General features: G+C 40.5%; 6 protein-coding genes across 6 annotated transcripts; 5 read left to right on the top strand and 1 right to left on the bottom strand.

Moving 5' to 3' along the window:
- Positions 1 to 652: 652 nt before the first annotated feature.
- BATDEDRAFT_89798 (uncharacterized protein) lies at positions 653 to 1,249 on the top strand (the record flags this gene model as incomplete). The annotated part of the gene is made up of 2 exons (XM_006680080.1): positions 653 to 1,101; positions 1,201 to 1,249. 2 exons carry the CDS (start codon positions 653 to 655, stop codon positions 1,247 to 1,249), a joined length of 498 nt encoding a protein of 165 aa, XP_006680143.1.
- Positions 1,250 to 1,413: 164 nt separating this feature from the next.
- On the top strand, positions 1,414 to 5,795 carry BATDEDRAFT_19926 (uncharacterized protein; the record flags this gene model as incomplete). Its single annotated transcript, XM_006679762.1, has 2 exons — positions 1,414 to 2,871; positions 2,929 to 5,795. 2 exons carry the CDS (start codon positions 1,414 to 1,416, stop codon positions 5,773 to 5,775), a joined length of 4,305 nt encoding a protein of 1,434 aa, XP_006679825.1. The 3' UTR covers positions 5,776 to 5,795.
- Positions 5,796 to 5,871: 76 nt separating this feature from the next.
- BATDEDRAFT_89864 (uncharacterized protein) lies at positions 5,872 to 7,527 on the bottom strand (the record flags this gene model as incomplete). The annotated part of the gene is made up of 3 exons (XM_006679983.1): positions 5,872 to 6,183; positions 6,249 to 6,509; positions 7,138 to 7,527. The coding sequence occupies 3 exons, from the start codon at positions 7,525 to 7,527 to the stop codon at positions 5,872 to 5,874; spliced, it is 963 nt and encodes a 320-aa protein (XP_006680046.1).
- Positions 7,528 to 7,959: 432 nt separating this feature from the next.
- BATDEDRAFT_89497 (uncharacterized protein) lies at positions 7,960 to 9,527 on the top strand. The gene has a single exon (XM_006680079.1). It carries the CDS (start codon positions 8,056 to 8,058, stop codon positions 8,959 to 8,961), a length of 906 nt encoding a protein of 301 aa, XP_006680142.1. The 5' UTR covers positions 7,960 to 8,055; the 3' UTR covers positions 8,962 to 9,527.
- A 387-nt stretch (positions 9,528 to 9,914) lies between these two features.
- On the top strand, positions 9,915 to 11,290 carry BATDEDRAFT_89799 (uncharacterized protein; the record flags this gene model as incomplete). Its single annotated transcript, XM_006680078.1, has 3 exons — positions 9,915 to 10,040; positions 10,122 to 10,141; positions 10,384 to 11,290. The coding sequence occupies 3 exons, from the start codon at positions 9,915 to 9,917 to the stop codon at positions 11,288 to 11,290; spliced, it is 1,053 nt and encodes a 350-aa protein (XP_006680141.1).
- Positions 11,291 to 12,145: 855 nt separating this feature from the next.
- Positions 12,146 to 13,237, top strand: BATDEDRAFT_89800 (uncharacterized protein; the record flags this gene model as incomplete). The annotated part of the gene is made up of 1 exon (XM_006680077.1): positions 12,146 to 13,237. The coding sequence occupies one exon, from the start codon at positions 12,146 to 12,148 to the stop codon at positions 13,235 to 13,237; it is 1,092 nt and encodes a 363-aa protein (XP_006680140.1).
- Positions 13,238 to 13,613: the final 376 nt, after the last annotated feature.

Raw genomic sequence — 13,613 nt, 5'->3', positions numbered from 1 at the left:
CTGGCACCCCCTCGACTCTATTCTTATAAAACATGTATTGTCGCATGGATAGCTATGCTCTGCCCCATCATACCCATCATGTTTGCCTACAAGCAAAATATAGGAGATTGGCCATCTTGAAAACGACAACTGACGTTGTAGATTTAGTCCACTTGGATATATGATTGCCAATAGCTGTGTTTTGCTGGAATATCTCGGAACATTCGAGGAGGATCAGGAAAGCAAGCCTTGGAATATGAAAAACAAAAACCGAACCAATATTGGAATCTGATGTGTCGGATGAGTTTAGTGTTGCTGAGCAGATAAAATAGCCTTCAATGACTACCGCAAACACATGCACCTGAATGCCGCCGACTTTGCTGACTAACCGTTTAGATGGCACTCTAAATGGGTTATGTCAAGACTCGACACTTTATTGCAAGAAACTGACTCGGTCGAGTCATTTGAATATAGCATATCATCAAACATAAGCGTTTCAAATGCGAGCAGCTTGAGCATCGCGGGTCGCATTTGCTACCCTTTATTACTCGTGGACAGTTCATAATCGTACCCGAATGGCTATAAAAACACTCTCAATAGCCCAAAATATTCCGATTCTTCCACTCAATATACATTTTTATATACATACACTGATATCTGTTTAAACACTACAATGTTAAACATTATTGCATCCGTGGCAGTACCTGTTGTATTTGCCATGGTGATTATCCCATTATATTTGCGCTTTACTCTGGTGATAGCCAGCCATCGGGCTGGCTATATGTCGCTACCAACTGCAAGCACTATATCTGAAGCGAATGTTGTCTCGTCTTCCACCACTGCCACGCAGTCTCGACCTAACCATTCCGCGAGTCTGCAGGATTCGGAAACTACTCCATTGCTACCCCGTACATCTCTCAATGAGTCTGCTAGCGATCTCTCATCCCAGGAAACTATTTGGACTGTCGGAGTTTATCTTTCTCGGACTGTTGCAGTACTTTGTTTGCTCGTTGCAGCTGTGGAGTGCGTGCTTCTGTGGTTTCTGTTGTGCACCAACCAAACAGACCCGTGGAATCTGCTTGCTGTTTCTGGCACTGCCGCCAATATACTTGTTTGGGTAGCGTAATTCAACTTGATTGCTAGCTCGTTTTGTAAAGTGTTGTATGGTGTGACTTATCCAGTTTATATTTTTCGATTAAATATTGTGTATTTTGAATTTAGATATTCGTGGCAAGTGCAATACTGCGATTCTCTTTTGGACTCAATCTAGTTTCTTGGAGCTCTGAATGGCGGATGCCTCTTCCTGCACCTTATCTTGCTCTTTTGGTTCTTGCAAGCAGTGCTGTTCATGCATTTCATGCTCTGACAGATTTTCCTGCCACATCTACTGCATTGCGGTGGAGAATCTTGCATATATCCTCGGTCGCATCAAGTATGTTACTTTTTATCATTGAAGTATTCCGTTCAGTTAAAATTAGCGCCAAATGCGAAGATGCTCGCATTCAACGTCTTATAGCACAAACCGATGTCAACGGAAATCCTATTCCCGTTCCTTGTACTGAAGAATCTGCTTCGATTTTCAGTATCATCTACTTTTCGTGGGTCAGTCCCTTGATACGACTGAGTTCCCGTATGTTCCTCGAACATAAAGATATTTGGGCACTCAACCCGATCGACTGTTCCAGCTCCATTATCGATCGCTACAGCCGCATCCGCACTCGTTTTAAATCCCTTGGTTTCAAGCTCATGCTTTTGATTTGGCAGAGATTTGCCATGACAACACTATTTTGTCTAATAGACACTACTCTTGCGCTGGCTCCACCGTTTTTCATAAACAGGATTGTAGATTTCATCGAGCATCCAAATGATTCACCACTATACATGGGATTCGTGTTTGCTTTGGGACTTTTTGGTTGTTCCATGCTCAAGTCGTGGTGTAATAATCAGTACTTCAATAACGGCAGAAGAGCTGGTATGCATCTTCGTTCGGTTCTCATTTCTGAAATATATAAAAAATCCCTGCGTCGATGTGTTTCCACTACTCACAACAAGGGTGAAGACGACCAGTCGAATGACAAGAATGGCAAAGATCCCAAAAGTGCTGGAAAAGACACCAAAGCCTCGTCCGAGGACAGTGAATCATCTCTTGGCAAGATTGTCACACTTATGTCAGTGGACACCCGTCGTATCCGTGAAATCATTGCGTATATTCCTTGGGTGTTTACCACTCCCTTGCAGATTATTGCCTGTGTGGTTGCTCTATTCGGCGTTCTTGGATATTCTGCTATTGCTGGTGTCGCTGTGATGGTTATTACTATGCCAATAGTCAGTGTTGTCAGCAAATTTCAATACAAGGTCGGTGATATGTACATGGCCAAAATGGATGCTCGTGTTGGTGTTGTCAACGAAATGCTCCAAGGTATCCGCGTCATCAAATATTTTGGCTGGGAGTCAGAGTTCTTCAACAAGGTGAACAAGGCACGTCAAGGCGAGCTAAATAGTTTAATTTGGTGCTTCATCAGCAATTCGTTCAGTAATATATCATGGAAGTCCATTCCTGTTTTGGTGTCGTTTGTTACCTTTATGACCTACACACTGATTGCTGGACAGCAGCTAACTGCCACCACTGCGTTCACCTCGTTGTCATTGTTTATGACATTAAGATTTCCACTTATGATGCTTCCTAATCTGCTTATGGATGTCATCCAAGGTATGGTGTCGCTTCGTCGTAATGAAACTTTTTTGGCTCAGCCGGAGCTTGACAAGTATAGCAGCACCAACGATCATCTGTTTGAACAGAATTGGGAAACTGTCAAAACTCAGCCTGGATTTGACCATGCATCATTCACTTGGAATATTCAGGGTCAATCTACTGAGCCCAATCTGGATGCTGTAGATCAAACCGATACACCCCGTGAATCTGTCACGAATCGTTCAAGTACAACTCAGCATCATCACTTTGTGCTTTCAGATATTCACGTCAAATTCCCTGTTGGTCAACTGACTGCCATCGTAGGTCTAACCGGTGCAGGAAAGAGCAGCATTATTAATGCTTTGTTGGGTGAGATGAAGACTCTTCAAGGTCGTACCATTTTTCCTTCAGTTTATTCAAGATCTGCACCAGATATCAACTCTCGTGACGTCGGCGTTGCATATGTATCCCAGACTGCCTGGCTTCAAAATGCAACTGTGAGGGACAATATTTTGTTTGGGTCACTGTACGATGCTGATAGGTATGCCAAGGTGATTGAAGCATGTGCATTAGTTAGAGATCTTGAAACATTTCCTGCTGGTGATCAAACCGAGATTGGTGAAAAGGGAATCAACATGTCTGGGGGTCAAAAACAGAGAATCTCACTTGCTCGTGCTTGCTACTCTACCGCCCAATCAGTGATTCTTGATGACCCATTGAGTGCTGTCGATGCTCCTACAGCGCTGCATCTGTTTGAAAAGTGTATTCGCGGACTGCTTGCAAGTCGCACAGTAATTCTTGTTACACATGCTACTGGTCTTGTCTTGCCGTTTTCCGATTATATTGTCTATTTCAAGGATGGTCGTATTGCTGCTCAAGGCTTGCCCGCAGCCGTTCAAACACATTTTGAAACAACCGATTGTAGCGATAGTTTTGGTAACCATTTACTTCACGCGATCAAAGGTGACAAGATTGAGAGCGATGTAACTTCAAAAGTCGAAAACAATGCAGCCAATGAGTCAAATGAAGGTGCCAAAACCAAGGGCAAACTTGTTGAAGATGAAACCAAACAGTCCGGATCAGTGAAACTCGCCATCTATAAACATTACATAGGTGCGGTTGGCGGTTGGTGGTTTCTTGTCGCCTATCTACTTATTTCTACTAGCGCACGCGCAGTTCAGGGTTTGGACGACTTATGGCTCAAGGTGTGGGCTGATTCATACAAGCATACGGATATCAACTCGACAGCTTTGTTCATGCCAGATGTCTTTTTAATGCAGTCCGTTTCACACCCACCAGTCGTACCTTTAGCTACTCCTGTTCGTGATCCAAGCTTTTACATTTGGGTTTACGGCGGTCTTGGACTTGGTGTCGTGTTTTTTGAACAACTTTTGTTGACTATTCAATATGCTGGATCCTACAATGCTTCAAAGAAACTGCATTCATCCATGTTGAATAGGGTTCTAAACGCACCCATGAGATTCTTTGATACTACTCCTATTGGTCGCATTTTGAACCGATTCTCAAAAGATATTGAATGTATTGACATGAAAGTGAGCAATGGCGTTTCTGGATTTCTTGGGAGTACGCTTCGAGCTTTTACCGTGCTAATGATTGTTACCATGGTAGCCCCATTATTGCTCCTGTTGTTTATTCCTATTGTTATTATGTTTTATAACATCTCCAAATCATACCTTCTTGCTTCGCGTGAACTTCTTCGTCTCGAGTCTGTATCCCAAAGTCCCATCTATGCCAAATTTTCCGAAACTCTTCAAGGCGCAGCTACGATTCGTGCCTTTGGAGTCGAGGAACAATTTATAAACGACAATATGAATCTCGTAGATAAAAACCAACAAGCACATTTTTACATGTGGGCTTGCAATCGATGGTTTGCAGCTCGATGCGATCTGGTCTCTGGGTCTATTGTTTTAATAACAACAATATCGCTTGTATTGGCAAGGGATACACTGGATGCTGGAATAGCTGGCTTGTGTCTTGCGTATGTCACTGAACTTGTTTTCGAGTTGTTATGGATGACTTGGTCTTACGCTATGATGGAAATGAGCATGAATTCTGTCGAGAGAATAGATGAATACTTGCAGATTGAGCAAGATGCTGCTGCAATTGTTGATGACTACCGTCCTGCAGAGAATTGGCCACATCATGGTTGTATCGATGTAAAGGATTTATCCATTCGCTATTCTGCTGATCAACCCCTAGTTCTGGATAAGATATCTTTCCATGTTGGCACGTTTGAAAAAATAGGCATTGTCGGACGTACTGGTGCAGGAAAGTCTACACTTTCTTTAGCCATGTTTCGCATTGTTCCTCATGACTCGGGTCACGTTCTGATTGATGGGATGGATATTGGAAAGATGGGATTATGGGACTTGCGATCAAGACTAACGATTATCCCACAAGATCCTGTGCTGTTTTCAGGTACTGTTAGAACCAATCTTGATCCATTTGATAAGCACGATGATGCAGCTCTATGGGCTGCGTTGAAACGTGTTCATTTCCTTGAAAGCATGCAAACCAGACCTGGTCATGATGATGCAAATGGACCCAGAGGCTCTATCGAATCCAAATCCGAATCCAGCGCAACATTAAATTCCAATATACCGCATAGTACCGACAAGATTGATGATGCTACTGAGCCATTGTGTGGACCCTCTAGCAATGAGGCAAGTGCTGTCAGCAAGGGTTTTGATCTTGAATCCCCTGTTCAAGAAAACGGTACAAATTTCTCTCAAGGACAACGACAACTGCTATGTTTGGCTCGTGCACTCCTTCAAGCTTCGCGTATCATCATTATGGACGAAGCTACTGCTAGTGTTGACCATTCCACTGACGCTAGAATCCAAAACACAATCAGAACAGAATTCTCCAATGCAACCGTGCTGACTATTGCTCATCGTCTCAGTACAGTGATGGATTATGACAAGATTCTTGTGTTGGATAGGGGTCAGGTATCGCAATATGGTAGACCCCACGAGTTACTTGAGGACAAATCGGGCTTACTTTACCAAATGTGTATGGAGAGCGGTGAGATGGATTTGCTGGTCGATATTGCAGCCAAAAAGGCAAGTTTAAATTCTCAATAAAATCAATTTTTGTGGACATGAAATGTCGAGCATTTATAATAGAATAGTAAAAACAATCATAAACTCTTTATGTAATACGACGCATTCATTGTAAAGTTAAAACAATTTCTGAACTGCTTTTTTCCATCCGGCCAGTTGCTCCTCACGATCACTAGAACTAGTGGCTGGCTTAAAAATGTCAGACTGATTAACATGAGAAAAGTCATCGAGTGATTTCCACACTCCAACAGCAAGACCAGCAGCCAACGCAGCCCCTAATGCAGTGGTTTCACGCATCAATGGACGGTCGACGCCAACACCAGCAATGTCAGCTTGAATTTGCATGCATATATCTGAATTAGTCAGACCACCATCTACGCGTAGGAGCTGAATAGCCTGACCACTATCAGAGTTCATGGCATCCAAAATCTGCAAGTAAAAACAGGGAAATGATTAATTCTACATCAATAATGCCACTTCAACCAAAAACAAACCTCGCGTGTTTGAAATGCAGTAGCTTCAAGTGCAGCACGACAGATATGATATTTGTTGGTGTATTGGGTCATACCGACAATACATCCACGAACATCGTCACGCCAATAGGGAGCAAACAGACCGGAGAATGCTGGGATAAAATAAATTCCAGCGGTATCAGGCACTTTGGCAGCAAACTCGCTTACTTGCGATGCTTCTGAAATTATACCTAAATTGTCACGAAGCCATTTGACGGCAGCACCAGCAATTGCTATCGAACCCTATTTATCAAAGGCTGATCAGTATTGGCACAACTGGTGTGAATCAACAAGATACCTGTCAGAACTTTTGGAGCTTCGTGATTTGTATAAATGTAGTAAAGTATAAAGTATAAATTAGATAAAATATAATCTGTAACTGTTAGTTATCAGAAGAGAACAAATCAAAAGTGTAATGGATGTTGCACTTTAATCCAAGATCAGCAGACTTGGTCTTTTCAAGTATAGTAAAAAGGTGTGATAAAGTAATTAGAAAGTTGAAATAGTTTGACGAGTTGTTTATTGATAAGATTAAGCATATTAGCTTTTATAGTAGTTGATTGTTTGTCTTGTGATACGAACAAGTAACACATTTGGTAATTAGTGGTTGTAAACGAAAAGTAGTTGAGCCAATGGGATTGATTCCTGTAGTTGACTATATCTACATAATGACACCATTTACTCGTTACTTGGAACATGAATCTCCAGAAATGAGGATAATGGAGTTGGAGCATATGGATTGGTGGTGATGAAGGGTTTAATTTGGAGATTCAAAGTGTGCGTTATTAGAATTAGCTTTGTCACAGATTACCACTTAGGAGTATCCGTCTGGATATTCCAACAGAAGTTGCTGCCAGTTGTTGTTTTCCACCGCGGTGGAATTGTGTTCGTTTAAAACATTCATATCGTCGTCATCCATTTCATCATCAACACTCATCCAATAATGCTCAGAGTAGAAATTAGAAGAGTCCAAAGCTTGACACTCTGGTGACATAAACCATTCCTTGATTTTTGGAATCATACTTTTAAACACTCTAAAGGACACTGCCAGCGTTTGGAATTTCGGATACTTTGACATAAAGGCATAATACTCCATGTAGTAGTAGTAGGATGATTTGGAGATGCCAAGTCTGCTGTTGACATAGTCCAAGAAGCGTCTCTTTTGGCCATCCCCAAATGTTTCCAGTAGTTTCATCAAGGACCTTGCTATCAGCATTACTTGTTTTGATGCCAGTACATCGGTCGCTTTGAGTTGCTTCATATTCAATTGAATGGATTTCGTCAGCCGGTTTTTGATTTCCACAGCATCCAACCCAGTAAAGTTGTATGACGACGACTCATCCAGCACACTGAGAGATTGATGTCGTAGTGTAGCATTTCAATAAGAATGCTTTAGACTTTTCAGTGTCTGTTTTCTTGGCAGTTTCTGGTGTTCTCATTGAACTGGTCAATTCCTTTATTATAGACCGGACAAATTTGATGTCAATTTGAGTGATGATTGTCCAAGGTTATATTAGGTGCTTCTTGACCCAGTCAGTAAAACGGCTGTAATCACACATTTGACTCATTTGAAGTGCAGTTGTCATTTTTATACTCGGACACCACTGAAATGTTTTAAAATGTGAACTTTTTTGAATATGAATTAGTCTCAATTCCAATAATACGTCATTCCAAGCAGCCCATTTAACGCCCCTGACCTTGCAATTTTTTTTCTTTCCTTTTAAAAAAACAACAATATTGAGAATAGTTCGTCACAGCAGCACCCTGGCCAAACTATGGGTGAAACATAATGGCAGTCAAGCCACTCGTGTCTACTTCTGGCTGCTTAAATATCAGTGACCTTGCCAAGGCCATCAAGCAGAAGTTCCCAAACCAATTCTCTGCCGTTGACTCCAACCAAATCTCTATCCATCAGTCACTCCAGGATGCTCCACTTGAACCTGATCTTCCACTTGCGAGAATTTCCACTGCTGGTCTGTCCGCCAAATTACCTTTGATTGTCAAGACTCTGGGATCCTCTGCGCCGGCTCAGAAAACCATCTTCATTCAGGATATTGATGAAGAGTGCTGTCCTTTGGATAGCTTTTCCAAATATCTTGTTGAATCAAATGATGATTTGAAACAGATCCTCGAAGGAAAAGGCTCAGCCCTCTATCAGCTGTTCAATCCCAAGGACAAGATTATCAAGTTCAAGCAGTTGATCAATGGAGAAAAGTACAATGTATATTCTCGCTACGAACGGTCGTTTGCTGACGAAGTACGTTGGCAGCAGAATGACGATCAAGTTATGGAGGAGGAAACTCACTTGGCCGTGAGGCGATTCTTTGCTACCCATCTTGGTCCTTCAATCGAGGTGATGCCAACGGACATTATGGCTGCAGACGGAAAGACTGTTGTCCAGGAGTGGGACGCTGTCTTTAAAGATGGCGATGTCCTGTACTTATGTGAAGCCAAGCATAATATGACCGATAAACAAGTGAACAAGCTCCCTGCAAGAATTCGCAAGTTCAAGGAGTTTCAAGCCAATGCCCAGCCAGAATTTCGAAATGTCACAAAGTATGTTGGGGTGTTGTGTGGTACGTTGTTTCCAGAGGATATTAGAAAGATCGCACAACTCTTTGGATTCATTTGCGTTTATCCATCAGGATATCGTTACGATGTCAAAAAGCCGGAGGATTTCATCATTGAACGTTAATTGTTGTTTGATAATAAAAATAGCTTTACCAAATTTTGAAAATAACAACTGAGTAGTCTTGCATAGAAACAAAATATAACAAATTTCAGGCAATTAGATTCTGCTCAGATTCTAAAAGTCAAATTCAGATTCTAATTAGAAACTAAATGCGTTGAATGTCGGAAAGAATTATTTATGACGAAAGTTTGATATGAAATTATTATACTATTAACTTTTGACCATTTCAGCAGAGAATCTCGCCTAAAAACTGGTATCATCGGATGCCCTATATACTACTGACATGGCTCTTATCGATGGGGTTAAACCTGTTTTTGTTAAAGATTTTGATTATCGCGCAAGAAGTATAGAGATAGAAAATAGAGAAAGAGACTGAGTTTTTCAATTAGTAAAGTATAAGGTAATAATATATAATCTGCCGCTGTAGAAAAGATCGGTCAGAAGAGATCTTGAATGATTATCAGGAAGTAGTCACGCAAATTAAAGTCAACAGAATAACGAGTTGAACTTAATAGATAATAACGAAGTTATGTCAGATGATATTTAGATGATATTTAGAAGATTGATTCAGAGGATGTTTATTTAATAAGAAAGTGTCTTAGTTCTTAAAGTAAAAGATTGTTTGAGGCTTGTGGCTCAAACAGGTAGTATTTGATAATAGGCTATAGTACCCGGAGATAACTTGGCCAATAGGATTGATACACTTGTTTTCATTTCAATCACCAGGATACCAGTCAACTTTGTCAGTTCAAATGACCCAATGTTGTCCAGTAAACTGGCACAACCATTTCATAAAGTTGGTTTTGTATCATGTATTTTGACATCCTTATTTAATGTTCCATTTTACGTGAATATGTCGGTGATTTAAATCCTATCAACTTGTCCAAACATTGTTTTGCAAACCCTGACAGTATTTCATAGACTACAAAATTGCATTCACTATAATACGCTAAACCATGAATAACTTGCCAGAACGGGAGTTTTACACCATTGTTGCTGGTGGTGTAGCTCTTGCTGCTAATGCCGGTTTCATCAATGTCGTCTCTATGGCAGGTTATTTCCAGGCAAGTGCCATGAACCGTGTATCTTGTCGCGCCATCTTCAGTTTGACTTGAATACATGATTGAAGTCTATCCTATCCTTGCATGTATTTCAATTCATAGTGCACAACACAATATATAGTGTTTATTTACCACTTGAATACATATTTCTTTGACCATTTTGCATATCAAATGCTCCAAACTCGCGTTAGTCTGACTCAAACTATTGATTGCTACAACACGCTTCTTGTATTCTAATGATTTGTTTTCATAATGCTATGGATTGTGTTATTGCAAAACACAACACTTTCTGATACCACAAACCAATTGGTGACTGCTCACTAAAACCTGTTCACATTGACACAATTATCAACTGAACCTATAGGTGTGCGGTCTCTCATGTCACTGGATCGGTTTCTCGGGTTGCTATATCGGCTGTTCAGCAAGACTGGGAAACATTTCTTTTGGTCGTATCTATTATTGTATCATTTACATTTGGATCGTTTATGGCTGGATTTATAGTGGGTGACAACCGATTCAAACTTGGTGCCAATTACGGAATAACACTGTGTATAGAATCTGCTGCGTTGTTTACATCGTTTATGTTTTTGCGTCGAGAGTTGGTATTGGGCGAATGGGCTGCAGCATTTGCTTGCGGATTACAAAACGCAATGGTGACTTCTTACTCTGGGTTGGCTGTTCGCACAACACACATGACAGGAATCGCTACAGATGTAGGAAATATCTTGGGTCAAGCGTGTCGATCTGATACCAAGGCCGAGTTATGGCGTCTCAAAGTTCATGTTCCTATTCTTTTTGGGTTTATTGCAGGTGGCATGTGTGGTCAAATCGCATGGCTTTCTATTCACGAATATGCTCTCCTTGTCCCGTGTATATTCACTGGTGGTGTTGCCGCTTTGTATCTCACTTTACCGTTTATCAAAGATGCGGCAGAACAAATTAAACACGCTCTTCCTCATGAACTCCATTTTATGGACAACTATGAAGGAGATCCTCGGAAATATCAAGAGTATCATAAGGAACAGTTGCTGAAGCAAGTAGATCACTATGCAAAAATTACTGGCAAGAATATTGATGATGAAATTCAAAGGTTTTTGAATGATATGGTTGGAGACGATGAAATTGAAATGGGAGTATTAAATAGCGTATCCATCAGCAGTACTGGCAAAAGAGATAGTGGATCATCTAGACTGCTCAGTTCAAGACGTGGGCAATCTGCATATGGAGCAACAGATGAAGATGACGACTTACCTAAACAAATAAATATTTAAATTATAATCACATGGATCGAGTTTGATTATTAATCGATTGGTTGGGCATTTCAAGTGATTAAATGGTTTATACAGTCGTATTCACGCAAAATGGATCACCCAATACGAGTGTCAATATATAATAAACTGCCAATCTCATATGATGATTTACATTGCATTTACTGTACAACATTTTCATTGAGCTTTTTTACAAGTCTTCTGGTGATTGGCATGCAGAGTTGCATTCTCAAGACATGCAATTCTTGGTTTCTTGAACTATAACGTAAACGTATCTGATTTTAGCATACGAATGTGTGTACAGTTTGATTGCCATCAAAACAGTTTAATCTATGCATTGCAGTACATCAATCTGGTGATTGTACAACGTATGACTACCAGAAATGAACAACTATTTCAGTTCAAAACTATCGTTTGTATGATATGATGGATGTTGCATCAGTCAAAAATGTCCATCAAGTCAATCTTTAATATGAGAGTGTAACAAGTATTCAACCAGTGTTTACTACAAACTAAAACAGTCACATTCATTGCAATACCAATACAAAAACATTCCATTTACATCATTATGGTGTAATTAAACGATGATCATTTGATCTGTAGTCAGAATCCAAGTGCATGTTACAACACTGCACCAACCAACTGTTTGAAACATACAGTATTCTAGCAGTATTCTACAAATTGTTGCTACTACATGATGATGCAGTTTACGTTAATTTGTGTGAATCAAATCAAGCTTATAGTTTAATTAGAGTTTAATGACATGCTCGTAATTGAATTAAACTATTCTGCGTGTCATGATTCGCATTAATATTGTATTGATGTGCAAGTATAAAAACATCTGATTTGGTGTATAACATGCTCGTTAATTTGTCTATTATGAAGTTTACTATTATTTCGACTGTGATTATCACTGCTTCTGCAGTCATTGCTGTTCCTGCCATCAATGACAGACTCCAGTTTAATGCACCGTCTATCAACCAAAATCAAAACACTGGTCTCGATACTGGTCCTGGATCTGGATCTGGTCCTGGCCTGTCATCTGAGTCTGGTTTTGGATCTGAGTCTGGACCTGGACCTGGACCTGCCATTCAGGATGCAGCCAGAATCCCGATTTTTTCAGCTCCAACGTTTTCAAAACCAGTATTTCCACAAAACACTGCTGATACTCAAAACATTGATATTCCACATCAATCATCCGTCTGTTCAGTTGACGATTACGCAAACATCATCCAGAATTTGCAAAATGTAATCCAACAACAAATGTCAACCATCCATGACATGCTGGATAGATTGCACGCATCCAGTATTCAACAACCAGCAATGCCTGATTCATCGTTTGATTCATCGTTTGGTGCACGTCATGATGCATTGACTCGTTTGCATGATTTGAATGATCGTCTTGGCAACAATATGGTCAGATTCACGACTGCTAGTCCATTGGTTATGAATTCATGGTCTGATGTCAAGAGCGGTATGAAACCATCATGTGCCGGAATCAATGCGGCTTCCACATGTCAAGAAAATGCAATCAAGAGTGATGTGTCGTGTGGTGAAGACAAGTCTGCAGCAGTAGATCGAGCCAATGCAGTGCGTGGATTCATACGTGGCATTGCATTGCAAAAACTTGCATTGTTGGACTGTGCATCATCTAATCTTGAACAGCAATATCAAGGTAACCAAAAAACACAGCTACTGCAGCAACTCGATCGTGTTTGTGAAGCCACGGCAAAACTTGAATTGCAATTCAAATCGCTATCATGTCGTGCCAAGCAACTAGGCAGCTGTGATGCCAAGATTGGTGAGTGTAAAGGTGTTCAAGATAATACACGCTTGGAACGACGATGGTGGGGAGCAGGATCAGGAGCTGGATATGGCGCGGGAGTTGGTGCAGGATACGGTGCAGGAGTTGGCGCAGGATACGGTGCAGGAGTTGGTGTAGGCATGTAATAATTGAATCTACCCATTTTTTGTTAGCACACCTAAAAAGCTTATTATACCCAGACCGGGAATTTTCCCATGCTTGATATATTTTTGCAATTCTGTTTACACTTTGACACAATAAACTCAACTTGCATGTATGTGAATTTGTAATATTGACTTGAAGGATGTTTAAACTATTTTATTATTTGTTGGAATGGATTGTAAAGCTGTATTTGATTCGAATGTGGGAATAAAACCTTGCAGTTGAGGAATATAAAAGCCAATACACTATCTTTATTGATCAACCAATCTTGGCTATTTATAAAATGTATCTGTTTACTATTATAACTGCAGTGATGGTGCAGATTGCAGCAGCCATTCCATCTTATACTACTATGGGTTA

The sequence above is a fragment of the Batrachochytrium dendrobatidis genome, assembly GCF_000203795.2.
Source record: "Batrachochytrium dendrobatidis JAM81 unplaced genomic scaffold BATDEscaffold_8, whole genome shotgun sequence".
Lineage (NCBI taxonomy): Eukaryota > Fungi > Chytridiomycota > Chytridiomycetes > Rhizophydiales > Batrachochytrium > Batrachochytrium dendrobatidis.
This window is presented reverse-complemented; position numbering and strand designations above follow the sequence as displayed.